This window comes from Seriola dumerili, unplaced genomic scaffold, assembly GCF_002260705.1.
Source record: "Seriola dumerili isolate Sdu_G_001 unplaced genomic scaffold, Sdu_1.0 BDQW01000052.1, whole genome shotgun sequence".
NCBI classification, from domain to species: Eukaryota; Metazoa; Chordata; class Actinopteri; order Carangiformes; family Carangidae; genus Seriola; species Seriola dumerili.
Window position 1 is genome coordinate 4,292,815 of NW_019174307.1, and position 20,777 is coordinate 4,313,591.

At 40.2% G+C, this 20,777-nt stretch overlaps 1 protein-coding gene across 1 annotated transcript in view; it reads left to right on the top strand.

Annotated features, from left to right (window-relative positions):
- LOC111218470 (transmembrane protein 163-like) overlaps positions 1 to 20,513 on the top strand; it is a 58,528-nt gene extending 38,015 nt beyond the window's left edge. Inside the window, exons 3-8 of the mRNA XM_022740797.1 lie at positions 6,651 to 6,694; positions 8,433 to 8,524; positions 11,478 to 11,574; positions 18,368 to 18,479; positions 19,926 to 20,067; positions 20,293 to 20,513. Of these exons, the coding sequence (XP_022596518.1) occupies positions 6,651 to 6,694; positions 8,433 to 8,524; positions 11,478 to 11,574; positions 18,368 to 18,479; positions 19,926 to 20,067; positions 20,293 to 20,353 (548 nt within the window). The 3' untranslated portion in view covers positions 20,354 to 20,513. The remainder of the gene's footprint in view (positions 1 to 6,650; positions 6,695 to 8,432; positions 8,525 to 11,477; positions 11,575 to 18,367; positions 18,480 to 19,925; positions 20,068 to 20,292) is intronic.
- The last annotated feature ends 264 nt before the right edge of the window (positions 20,514 to 20,777 follow it).

Consider the following 20,777-nt stretch of genomic DNA (forward strand, 5'->3'; position numbering starts at 1 on the left):
GAATTTACAGTGCTTGTGTATTTTCTCTCACGATTTCATACAGATTCCTTTAGTGTGTGTGCTGTAAGTTTGGATGACATATGTATTTTATGTCAGATGCATGGGGTTTACACTGAAAGCGCTTGTCTCAAACATAAGAATTCATGTATATTTTCATTCAGAACATAATTAATTCAAGAAATATTAATACTTATAGGAGAATTATAGATGCTCATGTGTTTTTGCACACAGGTTCCCAGCATCCTCAGAGTCTGCTCTGGAATTGAAGTCCAAACAGATACGGCTTCATCTGTCCCTCTATCTTCTGCTCATAATCAGTGCCAAAAGAACATGGGGGAGAGAGACAGAGAGTGAGAGAGAGGGAGAGAGAGAGAGAGAGAGGGAGGGAGAGAGAAAGAGAGAGAGAGAGAAAGAGGGTATGGGTGTTTAGTGTTGGCACTGGCCCCAGTTTTTGCATAACTCACTGATAATTAGGGTTTTACTGCTGCCAAGTCGCAACCATTGCTACAGCTATGATGAGCTATCTGACTGGACTGCAGGGAACATAGAATAGAATAGAATAGAATAGAATAGAATAGAATAGAATAGAATAGAAAAAAGACTTAATGGCCAAATGTTGCAATCGTCTGATCAGGGTTAGGATTACAATTTCTCATAACACACACACACATACACACACAGCACAGCACACTGTATCTGAGTGTTTCCCCTTTCTTGTGCTTTTGCTTCTTCTTTCACCTTCTTATCTTTTTACATTTTAGTCTCCTTCTTCTCCTCCTCCTTGATCATCACATCCACTTCTGTCCTCCTCCATTCCTCGTCAGCGTCAGCCTCTCCTGATCCTCCTGTTTTTTGTTTTTTTTACATGTCTCCCTCTTCCTCCTCCTCCTCCTCCTCCTCCTCCTCCTTTGCCTTCCGCTGTCCTCTCCTTGTTAGCACTGGACATGGATACTTGCCTTCCTGATTAACTAACAACCCAAAGGTTGTTACACAGAATAGTGTCTGCTCTCCCCGTGGGAGGCATTGACTTGCTGAGGAAAATGAATAACTGGGAGAAACTGTTTTCAACTTAGTATGATATTAAAACCAGTGTGGCTTGAAGACCTTGTGTACAAAAACCGTCCTACATTTTTTTTTAAATTACTGCATGTGTAAATTAAGAAAAAATAAGACAGACATGAGGTAAATGAAAGTAGAAATACGCCCAAGGTGGTGATGAAGCTGAGGAGTCGTAACTGCTCCCCAAATGAGTTTCTAGACAGATGACACAGACACAGAGAGAAGACAGCTGTTCTCTCTGGAGCTGAATACATTTTAAACACAGCAGAAACAAAAAAAAAGACTGTGTGTGGATGTATGTGTATCCGTGCACGTGTACGTGTGCACAAACTGCTTCTCCGGTGAAAGTGTTGATTAACATTCTGGCTGACTCACTGCATTGCTTTTGAAGACAGAGGGTCAGATAAACGATTTATTATACAGTGAGAACAGTCAGGCTCACGTGGACAGAGTTTGTCCACAGAATTAATTTGAGATTTTCAGCTAATTTATTCTGTCTCTTTCCTTATGCAGTAAATCATTAGTTCTACGTGCTTCAATACTTTGTTGTGATTGTAAAATGAGAATTACAAAGTTTCGTTAAATCTGAACAGGCAGTAGTTTCAGTCTATGAGCTGCCACAAAACCCGACAACTAATCACCACAAGTCATTTCTTAGTAATGTGGAGTCTGTGCGGTAATGTGATACACTATACATTATCCACAGCATTAGGAGAAAATGTTGCATGTGGCCTTGAAGTTGCAAGACGATGACATGGTTTTCCCTGATCACTGACACAATGTAGTCACAAGATTTAAATCGGTCACATTTGAACAACAAATGTCTTACATAAATATACACCTAAAACTAAAAAAAACAAAAATTATTTTATTTTTCCTCTTTATATTAATCTTATTATATGTTATTAATTATTATATATATATATATAACTACACTTTATGTTACATAATCACTCTATTTAGCCCTATTTGCTATTTAGCCAATACCCTGAATCGTATGTGCTCTTTAGCACAGTATAACAGATGAAACCGACAAAACTAGGCTAAACACATGACTGTTTATGGGTCAGTGCTTCTCAGCCAGCAGGTTCCAGCTCTGAACTCTTTTATCAGAGGGTCTCTTGGAATGTAGACAGTCACACATAGAGGCTTTTGCATCCATGAGCCAATTATCGCAGGTCACAGCCTACCACATCACTGGATGTACACCCAACAGCGTGAAATCGCAGTGAAGATAACACAGAGTACCTATGGGCTTGAAGAACAAAAGAAAAGAGAGGAAGAAAGACCTTTCATCTTACTTTTCCGCCAAAGATTATGTCGTCATTTTCCAGACAGCACCGGCTTGACTCCTCTAAGAACTGGGAAATCCTGGACAAGGGTTCCCCTGAGTAAAGCACTGAGCATTAAACACTACCCAGTAGGTTGGGATGATGGTTGTCCAGGGCAGATCCCTAGAGAACGGGTGGCCAAGTAGTGAGACTCTAAGGGCCAAAACACTTGTCACTACAACTTTTATATATGACACCATGCATATACTTGTTTATAAGTGCACATATAATCATGCACGCAAACACCCTAACACCATCTGTTTACATGTATGAGTTGTCTGTTTGGTCTTTTTCTAAATGGGTCAATGCACATCATCTGTCCAGGGGGCCGCTACGCCAGTCGCTCTGTATGTATTGATTGAAACCTGAATCCGAATAGAAGATGTCCCGGTCTGGTTTGTTTGCCCCTGATCCTGATCCAAGACAGCCGGAGACTGTCATGTAACTGCTGTGTCATACTGTGTGAATGGGTCCACTGCATGTTAAATGTGCACTCAGTAGACCCAGATGATGCTGCATGCACTTTCTACAGTTATGATGAAAGTCAGAATACTGTATGCCCTCATTAAAAACACAACCTGTGCTCAACGTGGATTTCTCCACACAGGGCTGACCTGTCACGGACTCTTTTTTTTTTTTTTTTTACACCAAATGACCTGCAAACAAGTCGAGGGCACGGGATGAGAGTTGCGCATTGGGCTGTGTCTGTGTTTTTCAGTGAGAGGCCAGTGTTGCGTGCACACACCAACAAGTCTGATCATGAAGTAAAAAGTCGCTGGATGTGAGACACATTATAGAAAGCGCACTCAGCTGCAGATTAACCAAATGTGATTAGCTCAAATCAGAATAACAAAAATCCAGATTATTTTTCTATTACGGTATTAGTTGGATTATGAGTAATATTCTCCCTTGATACTTGACTCTGTATTAATATAGTGATTGGCTTTAAATTCCACATCAACCCAGCAAAACACACATGATCCCAGATTATCTCCCTTTACAAAACCAGATGAATTTTGCTAGACTGGAACTGAAAGATGGTTTCAAATGTAATGCATTTCTTATAAACATGAAATACTTAAGACTATACGCAACAGTCAAAGCTAATGTTCTTTAAAAAAACACATTTAGGTTTTACTTTTTAAAAGTTTGACACTCAAAAAGGTCATTCACATCATCTTCTTCCAACTGAAGCCTGCAGATCACAGGCTGAACAGCAGAGACAGAAATCTCTCGAAGCAGCTGAAACACGGCAGAATATTTTTGTGTTCATACGTGACACTTTTTCAGGGTTTTTCTGTAACAGTCTAATGACATTAAAGTGAATTTATTTTCACAACTCACACAAAGCGTTTTCTCTTAATAGATCGCAAATCATAATTTATATCTTTAAAAATGATGCTTTTTCAATCATATTATTCCTCCACATTATTTAATGTAACACTTCATATCTGACTATGTGTTCTCCATGGGATATGTATATGTGATGTATCTCACATCATATAAAAAAAACTATATAGAAACAGGAGATCTTGACTGTTCAGACTCAGACAGTTCACCTCAAAACTGAGCTTTATTCAGTTTTTACCAAACCTCTTATGAAGACAAGCACTGGCTTTTGGTTTTGTTGTGGAGTTTTTTTTTTGTCAGGAACCAAGACACAACGAAGAACAACAGCAAAAAGTGCAGACTGTCTATAGTCTCACAGAGATTTCGTGGTATTGACCTATAACTGTTAACAGGATGTTTGTTGGCATGTGTTTTCAGTCTTAATTTATTCCACACAAAAACAAAACTATGTGTCACCAGATTGCTCATTATTAAATGTTTGCATATCAGATAAGCTAGCAAGCTGCTTACTCATTGCTCAAACTGAAAAAAGAAAATATGCTAAAGCATCATGACAATGGTACAGAAGAGTGAGAAGTCGCCCCCTATCTGATTTTTCTGTATTTGGTTCTTGAATCCATGCGAAAGCCGGCACACTCTCTGTTTGGCTCAGTTTCTGGACCGTGCAGATGGGTCAGAGGCTCCAGAGATTTCAGCACAAACTCCCTGTGCGCAAAAAGACTGTGAGAGAGTTTGTACGTGAGAGAGAAGACAATCGAGAAAGAGGATGTGTGAATAAGAAAAAGAGGGAGACTGTGGGTGACGGTCTCCAGGACAGAGCGAGACACACACACACACACACACACACACCATATGTGTGTGTGCGAGTGCGTGTGGGCAGTCATGTGTTACACGGCCAGCCTGACTAGCACCAGCTGTCTTGTATCAGGGGGTCTATCTGGGACTGCCCTCTCTTTTCACCTCCTCTCCATTTTCTCTTTTTTTCCCCTCTTTCTACTGCCCACCATGCTTCCCTATTGATATAACTAACTATATAACTGTAGTTCAGGTGGAAGTGATGCTGCAAGCATTAAAAGAAATGATGATATATGTAACTTACGTTTAAGTATTTATCAGTGGTTGGCAAAATGCAGCGTCACACAGTTTCTGGCGCTGTCACACAGTCAAGTGAAGCTTCAATCAATAAAAGACAAAGCAGCCAAAACGGCCACCTCTCAGAGATGTGGCAAGAAAGAAAGAAAGAAAGAAAGAAAGAAAGAAAGAGACGTGTCGAATGAAATCAGAATCTGAGAGTGTGAAAGAAAAAGGGACGCCAGGAGAAAAGATTGGGAAGATGACAAAGACAAAGCACGAGTGAGAGGAAAAGGATGAAAGCTCTGTTGACTTCAAACCAACTCCCAGCTTGCCCTCAAATCTCCTGTTACCATGGTGATTTAACTGACGATATGGTGTCCCCTGAGACCCTGTCCTGAAAACAAAAAGGAGAGAAAGGGAGAAGCACAAGGACAGGCAGAGGGGCAAAATAGCCTAGGTAGGCTAGACTGGGCTCTGCAAACCAATGTACAATCCCCTCTACCCCATTAATGAGACCTGCATTCATCCAGGATCTCTGGAGCCTTCAGAAGGTTGTTACTAAACACCAGACTTTCAGAAAATGCCATGTTTATGTTACTAAATGTCAGGGCTTTAGATCAAGTTATGAACGGAGCTGAGACATCCTGTCTGGAATATGACCCAGACTGACACACGTGTACTGTGTGACAATGTTTATTGATAGCAGCGTCTAAAACACAAACATATGCAGAATTTAAAGCAGCACGGATCCATATTTTCATATAAACAATGGATCAAAATGTCATGTGCAAGGTGTCGCTCCTATAACCCAACTTGCAACCTTTAGCTCATTGTTTTGGTTTTACTGCCCACAGCTTTAGTGTTTTGGTTCACCACTGTCATCAGCCTTGTTCACAGACACAGTAGGCAGCTGTTTTCCACTAGAAAAGAACTCTGATAAAGTCAATAGCCCAGCGCCAAACAGCAGACAGCAGGTGAACATAGTGGAGCATGTCGCAGCTAAAGAGCCAGATATTTTCCTCATTAGTTGGCGGAGACAAGATTAGAGCTAAAACGTGAGTGAATATTGGACTTTCATTCATCGGGTGGCCAGAGGCACAACTTCAAATGAATGCTAACACATTAGCCATATCAACTTAAGATGATTACATGTCAGTGGTTTGTTTATGGGTTGTTTTGTGGCCTCCTCTTTCCCAAAAGCATCAGATTTAAAGGACTGCATGCAAAAAAAAGGAATTTTGGCCTATAAATAATAATTTAGATATTTGAACACTGATGAATGAAGGGGAAGAGTTTCCTATAGTATTTCACCTGCACACAGTACTTTGCACTACTTTCTAAGCATGTGTTGTTACATACTGTGAGCTCCTGGTATGAATCATCCACCACAGAAAAAGCAGATGTTGCTATTTTCATCTGTTAAAAAAATACACATTCAACAGTTTTACACTTCAAAATCTAGACACTATTTCTCTTGATTTCCTCTGTATATATTTCATGTTGTCATTTGGTCCATCAGAGTGGTATTTCACTTATCACTTTGTCGTCACATTCAATAACAATAACGAACTCAAAGTGAAACACCCCATTATCCTGTAACGAGTCATCGTGTAATTATTCTTCATTCTGCATTGTGAGCATATGATACGGATGCAGCAGGTTTATTATACATGATGACTCACATGTGCAGATAAGCATATGAAAATATAATTGTAACGTAGCATCAAAACGAAGAGTATCTTGTTGTCAACTAATGTTATAGAAATCACTGACGTCACTGCTCTCTCTCTCGTTCTCTCTCTCTCCCTCTCTCTCTCCCCCTCTCTCTCTCCACAGCTGTATCATTCATGAGACACAGCGCGTCAGCCTTTGGATTTGCTGTGAGTTCCACTTTCCTTCTTCCCTCCATTTCCATTGATTAATTAGTCATAACTTAGGTCTCAGTGATTTATTAATGAATGCTGTTTCCAAAGTGCCTGTGGTCCCTTTGTCTCCAAGGTAACAGGGCAGAGAGGAGCACACGTTGAGTGTCAAAATGCTATCTGTGTTTGCTAAACAGATCTGCAGGCTTTTACCAAAATGAAGCTTCTTATTGCTTGTAATTATTTAGAGGAAATGACTGAGAGTCTGGTTTGTTTAAAAAAAAAATAAGCCTTAATAAGAATGAAATCATCTAGGCCACTGAGGGGAAATGTGATTAGCATAATGTGATAGAAATATTATAAACCATTATCTTCAGTGCTAGCTATCTCCTTATTAAAGATTCGATTTTAATTAGCAAGTGCTTGGCTGTCAATGGCAGTTTTAATAAAGCGGTAAGAAGACAATGCAAAGGGGTTAGATCACAGCAACTGATCTTTGGTAGCTTTAGCTGCTACGATGTTGAAAGTTGACATTTTTTACAGGTACATTATGTGTCTTGAAAATGAAATGATAACAATCATGCCATATTTTATGATCCAGCTTCAGGGCAGACAAGATCTTCTTTCATCTTCCTTTTGAAAGGTTAATTGAAAAATGAAGCACAAAGTCATATATAGTCATATATTATGTTTGTAATAATGCTTATCACCTTGATTTCCCTCTGGCAGTCAACACCAGTCTCTTGGTTATGCAGTACAATGTAAAGCACTTATACATGTATATATTTCGTATATATTTCACTCTATAGCAAGCTAACTGGTGCTTTAAAACCACTGAGACATCTTAAATGATAACTGAATATGTGCCCAAAAGATCTGTGTCTATTTTTATTCCACTCTATTCAAGTAAATATATTATTAAGTGCACTTTTTAAGTTACATTATTCTTTTTTTAAGAGGATTTTCACAGTACTGCTAAAATATATGAAGTAATTTTATTTCAAACACCACAGGCAAGATGTTGTCCTATACAAGGACAAGCAAGCACACAAAACATGTCAAAAATACAAATGAATGAAAATAAGTAAATTTGGTGACCTTATTAGGTTGACCTTAAAAGAGACAGGAGAGATAAGAACTGTATATACTGGCTGATCAGCCTATTAGTAACAGAAAGGGGAAAACAATACAAACTTGCTAAATACTCGATACAAAGAAACAACATTCCCCCCTATGCTGTTACAGCTCTTGGTCTGGTCCATTTCTTGGGCCTCTGTATTTAAGCAGGCTCCAACCTCAGCTACCTCTTTTGGCCAAACCAGGAGGACTGACACAGCAGACACAGTAACTCAAACACAAAGAGAAATCAATTAATTCAGCTTGTCCAAACTCGTAATGACAGAACAAACCAAATGTGTGCACCTCATTTAGAGTGCAGTGGCATCCAAATGTAACAATAAACTAAATTCTAAACCCAAGAAACTGATGGTGTTTTATGAAACCTAAAGTGACTGCAACGAATATGAACATTGTGGTAATGCTGTGGGAAAGTATGTGAATTTGTACCTTGACTTTGGTGAGACTGGATGAGTATTGCCATCTTATGGAGTTTTCAGCTGTTGATATTATAATCAGGTGTGAACTAATTCAGCTGCTATTTGAATCTTTCTTAAGACCAAACAATGTATTATTCCACTGCTGCAGCTTTCTCTCTTTGTCTCTCTCCTTGATTAAATGGTTTCTCTTTCTGCTGTAGTTTGATGCCACGCTGGACGTCCTATCATCAGTCATTGTCCTCTGGCGCTACAGCAATGCAGCAGCAGTGCACTCTGCGCACAGAGAGTATATGTGAGTACAGAACACAGTGCTAATTTAATTAACGATAAATCTGCACCAAGGCAAGAGCTACAATGTATGTACATGTATCCATCTATTCACCCATCTATCTATATTTATCTCTCCTTTCTTGTTTCTTTTATTTATCAATCCCCATCATCCCGATTTAAGATGCAAATTCAACAACCGAACACAGTTTTCTATGTTTTCTGATGCTGTTAAAAGATTGTTTCCATGTGTGATTGTATTACTGTCAATATTTCTCATGATTGATTTCACTGGCAAAGACTATGACGCAACAAAAGCTGATTAAAATGTTAATGATGTGAATGTAGCATCGACTGTAGTTGTTGAAGATAAAGAGATGTACAGTAGGAGGGAGGATGAATGGAAACAGGGGAGTGTGGAGATCTTTCTCCGGTGTTGTTATCCTGAAGCCCCAGATGCTACCTGAAGAAGTAGAGACAAACACATAGATGATAAAAGGAAAAACCGACATATATTCTGTAGGTGTTGGGCCACTGTGAGCCCACAGAACAGCTTGAATGTTCCCATGTCTCTGACCTCTGCTGGAGGGGTGGAACGCCATGCTTCTGAAAGTGGTGTTTTGATGATGCTGGTGAAGAGTGCGGACTAACACATCATTGCACGGTATGAATCTCAAGAGCATGCTGGATTTATGAATGACTCAAAACATGCAGCTAATGGGTTTGGGGGTTTGAGGATTCAAAGCCATGTCTGCATTCTTTCTTTTTTAGGCTTTTATGTGAAATGTTCCCAGAAAACTGTACAGCTCAGAAAAAAATACAGAAACGAAAAAGATTGATTGAAGCCTGATTTGTTCATTTGAGGTTTAGAGGTACATCCCTAATTGAACAAAGTGCTGGATTGTCCGTCACTGTACATCACCGCTAAACACAAGCCTGTTAATCCGTCAGCTTTCAGGGCTGCTGTAGCTCAGCTGAGTTCATCAAGTGGCTGTCAGTTTGCACGGAGCCTTGTTCATCTTAAAACAGCACCTCTGCTTGGCTCTGAGGTGTCGCAGATGATGAAAGACCGAGCTGCCACTCCACCATCCATTAACACACACCGACCCACACATACACACTCTCAAACACTCACCTGTACTGTATCTACAAGGGAAAAAAAATAGCACACACTAATCTGCCTTTTCTACACTTTGCTGCTAGGTTGCTACACACACAGAGGAATCAAAAGACAGAACCATTATTTTTATCCTCAGTTTCTCTAAACAAGTTCTACCCATGAGGAAAAACACAGCTCAAAGACATTTCCACTTTCAGAGAGGAGAAATCCTCAGTGTGAAATTCATGCTGTTAGCTACATCAGCTAAGACTACGGTATGTTAGACAACCTACATGTGTGTTCCTGTGTATGTCTGTTTCAGCATTCATAATTTATTTTGCTTAATCACAAGATCCCACTGATGACTGAGGCTGTGCAACAAACCTTGTGTGACCACATGGTATCCTCTAAACATCAAGGGTTTTCAGCACAGCACAGGTGTACACACACACACACACACACACACACACACACACACACACACACACACACACACACACACATAGCCATAGAAATGAATCACATACATGTACACTAGGATTGAGGCTATGTTTCACCCATACATGACCAATTAGTTGAAAACAGAAAGAAATCAGAGCATTCAAGGTTGACCAATGCATTGTGTGCAGGTGTGGGTGCAGAGGAGGGCAGAGTCAATGAGTTTCTTGAGGTTGGTACACATGACCGATGGAGACTTCAATGTTAAAGTACATAGCAGGACAAATAACTGAGAAAAAAACAATGCAGATGCAGATGCAGAAGAGACAGAGAGATGGGGATATTTCCCCCCATGTTTAACAAGTTTAGGGCAAATGGATGAAGAGATATGATGGTGTTGTTGGATGGAGACTGAATTGATCCCTGTTTTCCCCCATTGTATTTTTAGCTATGTTGTCTGCAGGTAATTGGGAGTCTTGTTGTTGTCACAGTTACTTTTTTTAATGCATGTGTGCTTTAACATTTTCCTTTGTCTTTCTGGAACTCCAAAATTAAAGTGATTTCTCGAGTGAAGCATCTCTCTCTTTAAAAGTTGCGTTTTCTCTGTGAAGTATGGGAGTTTTATTATGACCAAGCACTGCCAAAGTCAGTAAAGCAGAAACACCACACCGCCGCACCTGTCAAAATACTGTGTCTCTGTTCTGAGGTGAGATAGATGGCAGACACATATTGTAATTTGGGCCCATCAGATGTGTCAGAGGAAGAGAGACTGTAAAGGACCCAGCGATGGAGATGTATTGAATCACCATAACTTCTTCCATTGCTGCCAGAGCGAGGGAGTGTGCAAGCATCTTGTTGCCCCACCCCCCCAAAACATTCACATCATTATCCCCTTCATTCTTTAAACAAACATCACAAATTGCCTCCCTCATATGCTCTGACAAAGGCTGGAAAACTGTTTATTCTTTATAGCCTGCAAAATGAACTCCAAATAATTGAAAGGAATTGATTCATCAGTACCACTTTCATATCACTGATGACGTCATTACTTAGATTTACATGTCAAGTTATACTGATGCCTTGGCTAAAATTCAAACCAATGGGGCCGGGGTAACTGTGCAACTGTTATTTTAGATATTATAATATGATAATATGGAAGTGGAGAAAAAAAAAATTTCTCTAGTCTGCCAAACTGCCAAAGGCACTGCCACTGCCACTATCACTCTTTATGTCAACTCTCTGTGAACATTTATTTCAGTCTTCACTGCAGCAGGAAAAAGGAAAAGTGATTATGATTCAAATGCAGGAGAAAAAAAAACAAGAACTGGGAGAAAGTGTGGCTGCTCGTGTGTTAACCCCCGTAGGTTGCTGCTTCTGCTCCATTTGACGTAACAACCTTAACACCTAACACTCTCGCTCTCTGTCTGTCTGTCTGTTACAGAGCATGTGTGGTCCTTGGGATTGTGTTTGTTCTCTCCTCCATATGCATCCTTGGAAAGGCCATCCATGATCTGGCGACCAAGATGCCGCCAGAAGTGGTAAGACAACACACACACACATACGCACACACTCAAACACATCAAGTCTACGCCCTGGAAGATTTATGTTCATATTAGAAAATACTCAAGTACACAAATATGTTCAATGCTCTCAAATTGAACCTTCCCTGAATGAATCATCAGTGATTTTGCATCATTGCTAACAGTACACTGGTTGGTGGTTAGTAGAACGTATGCATATGCCAAGGACACTTGTTATTTTCTATTGTGGGACTTTTTTACAGCCACTACATAATCCACAAAGTTCTTACTCAGAATTCAAAGACTTGTATGAATTGCTGCAAATATTAAATAGCCCATTTAGTAAACTAGTTTTCAGAAAGAGACCAAGGTTTGTAAAGTGTCCAGATATTCATTCATTCAAGGTTGCATCCTACATTTCCTGTAATGCAACTGAACAGGGTGAGCCTTTCATTAGACCCACCCTTCGCTCTTTAATGCCCCTGATGATGTCATCGGGTTATTACCAGCCACAGTAGTGTGTGGCTGGTATTGTTTCACCTTGTGAGTCTGCGTGTGTGTGTGTGTGTGTGGGTGTGTGTGTGTGTGTGTGGGTGTGTGTGTGTGTGTGTGGGTGTGTGTGTGTGTGTGTGGGTGTGTGTGTGTGTGTGTGGGTGTGTGTGTGTGTGTGTGGGTGTGTGTGTGTGTGTGTGGGTGTGTGTGTGTGTGTGTGGGTGTGTGTGTGTGTGTGTGTATGTATGTGTATGTGTGTGTGTGTGCCATCATGGCAAAATGTGGTCCTGCAGGCATCTATTAGGGAGGAACTACCACAGAGACATGTTTTCAGACATGTCTGTCTGTGGACAGATTTTTGTCACCGTGATAGCATCACAACCGAACAAGACACCATTATGAAACTTTACAGGTGTGTAGTTGAGAGGGCAGGTGATGGCATAACAGCATTGAAAAGGGGTGAAAACTGACACGTTCGCCCGGGTGCTGTGTTTAGATCACTGCCGATTGGAGCCGATAAATACCTGCGTCGATTTGACCTGGGAATGAATGCTGATTGGTTTTCCATTGGTGATAAAAGCCTGATATTAGCAGGTCTTAGTGGGTTTTTTGTCTAGTGTAAAAGGGGTTTTACATGATAACCGGTGTCTTTAGGTAATATAGCTGTCAATTAAATGTCATGCTGTGAAAGCTCTTCCTACATTTATTTCCTACATGGAGGGCTCTGGCCTGGAACGCACAAATACATCGCGCATATCCTGGATGGCGAGTGGGAAAACACGTGTTTATTTGTCCTTCACATGACCATTCACACATACCAGCAAAGTGAATATGAAGATGATACCAAAACTAGTTGCCTATAAAACATACCTCAAAAAGTAACAAAGTGTTGCTTTAAAACGTTTGACCTGAAATCAGATTATATGTTATGAAAGGGTTTCACATTTAGCAGTTTTGATCCTGCTCAGCGATGTTCTCATTTATTCCTTAAGTGCTGTATAATTCAAGGTTAAAACTTCACCTTTTCAAGGATTACCAATGCCATGACATGCAGCTGTTCAAACTTAACCTTGGGTCTTACGATTTCCCACAGTGCTATATGAAAACGACACAACTCATTAGCTACTGTATTTCCCCAACAACAGTGTGACTGTGAGGCACGGCTGCAGGTGTGTCTGAGCTCATGGCAGCATGCACACCACACACACACACCTTTATACAAACATCCATAATAGATGAATATAAACAAGAGCCTAGAGATCCGTATGAGCTTAATTTGAATCAGTGCATACACATACAGTACACGTGCACACACGAGCACACACACAGCATTTATCATCGTGAGGTAGGAATCTTTTTTTAGCGCTCCGCTGTCGCTCTATTGACATCAGAGTTTTTGTATCCCTCCTCCTGACTTTTGTTCCTTTTTCCTCGCCGACACTGACGCGCTCACATTCTTTCTTTTTAATGTCAACACCCCCCCCCCCCCCCCCCCCCAGCAGGAATAATTCGCGGGCGGCTTCACACGACAACAGAACACCGACACCCACCCCACCCTTCCACCTCTCTACCTCTCTCTGGAGGTGTTAAGAATATGAATAAGTTCCCGAAATAGTCTCATCTTCCTACAGCTCCTCCATCATCACACACTGTTTAGGGAGTGCCCATCTTATCCTTTCCAGTTCTCTGCTTTGAAACCTGCTATTAGGCTTGTAAATGATTTAACCCTCACCATCTGTCTGTTTCACTGACCAGTGAAGCCAAGGCACAGAGGGAAGCCAGATTTTTACACTCCAAAAACACATAGTTCTCTTAAGTTTCCTCTTATGTAGTTTCAAACCTTGAAGATGCACTTCTTGATGTTGTTATATAGCCAGCAGCGCTCCCAAACCCCAAAATATCTTCACATTTCACTGTTCATGTTTTTAAGCTCAGCACGGTTCACACACTTGAATTTTAAAACAGCATTAGCTGAGAGTAAAACTGAGACTTGGGGCACTATTGGGCCCTTTAACAAAATCAGAGTGTATCTTAAAAGCTCCCCTATGGAGCTGCCTTGTAAACAAACCAAAAAGTTTTGTCTATATACTTGAGGCCTGACGTATTTGTTGAATTAATTTCCTTTCTTCATAATCCATTTACAAAGCGGATTGTTTTCTAATATATTCAAACCTGCATTGTTTATATCAATGTTTACATCAGCTCTCAGTCTTCTTCCTCCTTCTCCTTCTTCCTCTCTGGTGTACTCCGTACCTTACTTGGTGTATTACCATCAACCGTTGATCAGTGGGATATTTTGAAATGATATTATATATGTATAATATCGTTACTTTAAATGTTCTTTTATTTCATTATGATATATGCAGTAAATAGCACAGTTAAAGCAATTCAAACTAAATTCAACAACCCCCCTATAAATGTTCCTGTTGTGTCATTAAACTGCATTATGTGTGCCATATGACTTTTATTTTTATATTGAGGCTCCAGTTCTGTCCTTATTGTGAAAATCTTCTCTTGAATCAAAGCTAATGGTCTGTGTGTCCTTAGATATAAATCTAGCTATCTTATTGGTGATGGCCTTTTTGCAAGTTCCGGGTGACGAGGTTCTACAGTTGACATTGCTCCACTCATTCACAGTGGAGTCCTCGGGTTCGTTGTTATTGTAGAGTAGGACAGCTACTTTTTACGCTGTTGGCAAACAGCCTTGTCTTTGTTGGCAATCTTGCCAACTAAGGTGTAGAACCCAAAATACTTCCGCGGCCCGCTTTCAGATGCTTCAGAGTCAGCATGGCCCAGCCTGCCACTTTCCTCCTCCATTTTTATTTACAACCTTAGTTTACTGGTAGGTCAATAGAACATGCTGATGGTAAATTTTAAGAGTGCCCTCTGCTGGACCACAAGATCAACTACTTTAAATGGTCTGTTTTGCTTATAGATGTATGTAGATTTTGAATTACATGACATCTAATCATCTATCATTCAAATTCCAAATAAATTGATACCCCAAGTAGTGAATGCAGAATATAGTGTTTCTGAACAAGACCGTTTTAATAGATGCTATAAAATATCCCCTTATTTGTTCATATTTTAATTGTGCAGTCAGACGTGTATAGATAGTCTCTCTCCTTTTGCCTCTTGTAGCTGTACGTTGTTGAATTTTTCCCTCAAGTTGAAACAATTTCACCTCTCGGCATTTCACACCCTGTGCCACATCTACACACACACACACGCACGCACGCACACGCACACACACGCACACACACACAAACACACACACACACACACATACGCCTAAGACAAAAGGATTTAATAAGATTCAAGGGAATGGTCAATATACAGAGATCTAATATGAGTTTGTATAAATATCCGTACTAGACAAAACGTGTGCGTGTGTGTGTGCATGCGTGCATGTGTGCATGTTTTCATTTTCATTGAAGCCCCTTTAACCACACATCCAAAGACATAAAGCTGGGACACAGAGGCCATCAGCAAGTTGAGGGCAGCAGCAAGACTGTGTTTGATGCTCCAGCACCATTATGTTAATAGAAGATGTGGGTGTTAGGTCTCAGAGGAGCTTCCTGACACCAGCAAGAGCCTATTACCACTGTCTGTCCCTGACATTCTCTCTCTGTCTTTCTCTATCTCTCCCTCAGCATTTCGCTCGCCTTCTTTGCACTTTCTTCTTTAAATCCAGTCTTGTTTCCTGCCAACGCTCTCTGTCTTACCTAGCTCTGCTTCTTTTGTATTTCTAAATAAAATAGATATCTATGTTTTTATGTGTAGTAACACAATCCAAACCTTTTTAGGAATCTCTTTGGTCTCCACTCAAGGTTGTGAGAGAGGATGACTCATCCTGGTCCAATCCTATGGTGGATCATTTTTAGCATATAACCTACTGCATGTAAATGATTATCTGTGTGTTTAAGAGAGATCTCAGCCATCTGGCTCTGTCTTTTTATGTAAGGTACTGTCACCGGCTGCTAGCCTTGGCTGGATTTGTGGACGCACTTCATCTTAGTCTCTGCCTCATTTATCCAGTCTCTCTCTCTCTCTCCCTCTTTCTCTCTCTCTCTCTCCACTGCTCTCTCTCTCTCTCTCTACTTTCTTCCCTTGCAACCTCATTCATTATTTTTTTCCACTCTCTGTCTCTCTGCCCCCTCCCTCCATATCCCATCTTTTTCATTGTTTCCCTCGGCCCTCTTTCATCACTATACCCATGCTCTTTCTCTAACCTCGCTCACCCAGCCCATCTCCCTCCATTATCATGTCTATCTTTACTGCTTTGTCATTCTCAGATTTTCATTTTTGTCATTCACGATCTTTCTTTCCATCCTTGGGCTTTTTTTTTTTGTTATAAAAGAGACTTCTTCACTGAGGTTTTCATCAGACAGCAGTCAGAGGTGATTTTTCATATCAGCAGTGATTTGTGTATGTGCTGAGTTTATATGTGTTTACAGGGCAGCGTGCGTGACAGAAAGAGACAGATGGAAATTACTAAAAGAGAAAGAAAATGGAACGTTTAAGAGGAGCAGCAGAATGTGCAGTCTGAACACGACGTTTCGGACTAAATTTGCTTCTCTAGTTTCGTCTTCTAGGAGATCTCACTGTTCACAAGTGAATTTAACATCCTGAATAACATTGCATTAAAGTGTGAATACTGTAAAAGTATCGGGCTGTAAAATCCGAATTAGAGGACAGAGGGCGCAGGAAATCAGGGATCCTGATTCGCGTCACGTCCTGGTTTGCTGCTCTCATGGCAGGCTGTCTCTGTCTAGTGCCTGATTAAACACAGAGAACTGAGATTGGCTCTCGCTGCCCGCTGGAGAAAGAGAGGGCAACACATTACATGTTTGCCGCAACACACAGATGACATTCAGATCTCGATGAGATTTCCTCAACAAATAACACCCGTAAAGGACTTTAAGCCTACTGGAAACATGTAGTACATACACTAAATATCAGAGAAGAGAGGGTGTAATTACATTAAATAAAAGGCAAATTATGAACTATATCAGGTTCTCTAATGTTTCCTAACTGTAAAATACAACAACACAACACAAGCTCTTCATCATTTGTCTCTATGTAATTCAGGTAAATGGGAGTAAAAAGGGGAAAACTGCCCATGTAATCAAGGGCTAATGCTGTGTGTGTGTGTGTGTGTGTGTGTGTGTATGTGTGTGTGTGTGTGTGTGTGTGTGTGTGTATGTGTGTGTGTGTGTGTGTGTGCGTGTGCGTGTGTGTGTGTATCATAGTGGGCAGTACACTGTATTTACCTTATGCTCTTTTATTTTAGTGTCTAAATTCTGACTTTGTAAATGTGTCTATAGACTATAAGAACTTCTTACAGTGTAATGCAAAAGTTCCATGGCACGTACACCACTTTCTGCTAACAATCCCACAATGTAACGTATCATGCTTTAGGAATGTAAAATGTACCAATGTCAAACTCTACTCTGTTAGTGAAGACACAAAATGATGATGATGATGGTCAAAGGAGAAGACGTCTCATTTCTCCAAAAATGTGTTTCCTTGAAATTACACGAGGTCACCAAACATAATGAGCCAATAGGAAACGTATTACAAAACATATTAACATACAAGCTAAAACAATCTGTCAGTTAATGGATTAGTTGATTGACAGATAATTCATTGGCAATAATCATTTATCATATCAGTCATATTTAAGGGGAAAATAAATCACCAATTCCAATGTGAATATTTATTGGTCTTCTTCATCAGAGACTGTTCATCAAAGAAAACAAGATATTTGAAGTTTTTTCTGACAATGACAACTTAAAAAACATGCAGATCATGCTTATATATTTGTAGTCACACCAACCCAGGAGAGACAACATTACATGTATTTGTATAAGCAGAGGCCCACACTAGTCATTGCTGCTACATGCTGGTCGGCAGGATGGAAGTCTAATTTTTTGTTATAGTCAGTATATACCAATTTCTCTCTTTCTTCTGATCTCCTTCCTGTCTCTGTTCCCCTGTTGGGCCAATTAAATCTGATAGGGAGATACTCCTGGGTCAAGTGTTGGTTTTTGCTGAGTCTTTTTGAGACTGAAGTTGAAAACACCAGACTCTCACTGCACTTAGAGGCATCATCTATATGACCTTTGGCTGACCAAGTCAAGCCTGTATATTTTATTATTGGTGGGTCATTCTGTCTCTTCCTTCACAGCCATACTGTAGCCTTCTTTCTCTTAGTTTGTTATGCATTGTGTTTTGCTTTGCCTCCTTGTATCATCTGTAATTTATTTAATACAACACTTGTGTTTTTCCTGTCTTCTCTCCCGCTGTCTTTCTTCAGGATGACTTCCTCTTCAGTGTGTCCATAGTGAGCGGATTCACGTGTGCTGTGCTGGCTGTGGCCAAGTTCATGTTGGGAAGAGTGCTGACTAGTCGGGCACTTATCACTGATGGTAGGACACACACACACACACACACACACACACACACACACACACACACACACACAGATATGTGTATACACGACTTATATGACTTATTAGTCATTTCTTTAAACTTTCTGTGTTAACATTTATTATCTGGGTTTCCTTTCAATATAGAGGAAAATATAACCCTTATAAGTAAGTAATGTTAATACTCTTTTATGAACAGTGGCAAATGTATGTTATGTATCAAAAGTAAATGTGCTCATTATGTAGAAAAATGGTCCCTGACAGGTTTTATAATTATTAGATAATTATTAATGAAGCATTTACTTTTCAGAGGCATTTTAGTGTTTTAGCCTGTCCAAAGGGAGCTAATTTAATAATTTATCTATTATATACTGTTGGGTAGTTTAATTTACTGTACACCAATACAGAATATTTCGTATGCTCGTCATAAATGCTCACTCTAACTAGAAGGTATAACTGTCAGTTATAAAACTGTGTATTTCCATCTGAAATGTTGTGGAGTAGAAGTGTAGACAATTATAAAATCAAAAATGAAGTGAAACAGACCAGGTTGGGATTAGAGTATGTGTCTGTGTGTTTCAGTGTGTGTGTTGCTTGCAGAACTGAATTGAAAAAAGTGATTATGAGACACTAGCTGCTTATAGACACATGCATAAGCACTTCTTTGGATGTGTGGTCAAAGGGGCTTCAATGACAATGAAAACATGCACACACACACACACACACACACACACATTTACAGACACACACTGCTATCCCCGGGTCTCAGAGCGCACAGAGCATCAATCCAGTAAACCTGAGGTTGCTGTTCTCAGAGCCTGGATTTATTTCCCACAAGACTATACACTTACTGCAGGCGAGACAATAACCCACTGTGCAAGCTTTCACACAAGGAGAAATGTAATTATAAAAGAACATCAGAGTATATAGAGTATATACAGAGTAACTCAAGTGCAGTCACCAATTTTGTCGTCTACAGCCATTAATGTTTTAAACCAAATATAACTCAAAACACATTTCTCACATACATGCAAAAGGTCTGTTTAAAAGAATACTGCCACATTTTGGAAAATACCCTTTTTTTTCTCGCGAAGACTTCCATGAGAGTATTAATACCACTCTCATGTTTGTAAGGAAGCCTATTAGTTTGCAAACAGGGGCAAACAGTTAGCCTAGCTTTGTCCAAAGGTGACAAAATCCACCCACTAGCACCTCTGAAACCGGATACCTGGCAACCTCGCTGTGACAGCTGACTTCCAGAAAGTCCCTACTCCCAGCCAAGAAACAGTCTGGGACATAGAGTGGTGTCAATCTCCTAATCTACTACTTACCAAAATGTCATCAATAGACTTTGTCTCCAGGTGAAAGAATTATTGTCTATGTGCATTTCTTTGTACCACTTATGAAAGAGAAGATATAATATTTGCCACATTTTGTGCTTCTCAGGGTTTAATTCTATGGTTGGAGCTATCATGGGATTTTCCATTCTGATCAGTGCTGAAGTCTTCAAGCACCACGCTGATGTCTGGTTTCTGGATGGCACCATCGGAGTTCTCATTGGACTCATCATTATGGCATATGGGATCAAGTAAGAAATAAACCAACAGCAGTCCTCAATCTATATTTCTTTAACCTATTGATGTTAAATATTTCATCATTTCTGCTTGGTCGATTTATCCACATTCAATTATTGCCAGATTCTAATGTCAGCTTGACAGCTCTGTACTAGCTGAGGTGATAAGTGCCAAAACAGTCTGAGGAGACGGGTTAGTTTCTGCACATTTACACTTTTACTTTCTGTCTGTCTCCACAGACTCCTGAGGGACATGGTGCCCCGTGTGAGGCAGACAAGGAACTACGAACGCTTTGAGTGAGATGTGTGTGTGTTGAGCAGACGAGCAGGTTCACACATACACACACACACACACACACACACACACACCTTGATGCCTCCTTCCCTTCTTCCCTCTTCTCTCTGTCTTTCATAAACACACTTTAGCTGCACATACATTCAGACGTTACACACTCCTGTTCTCAAACACATGCATATATACACGATATGATGTATATACTGTATATAGCACATTCGTACATGCAGACAATAACATCAATGCGAACGCACACACACACACACACACACACACACACACACACACACACACACACACACACACACACACACACAATGTCTGAGGGACTTTGCTGGAAAAGGACAAGATTGAAGACCTCCTCCTGGAACGACAGTATTTCAGTTCAATTCTTCTTCTTCCGCTCTTCTTCACTTTTTGTCCATGAAAC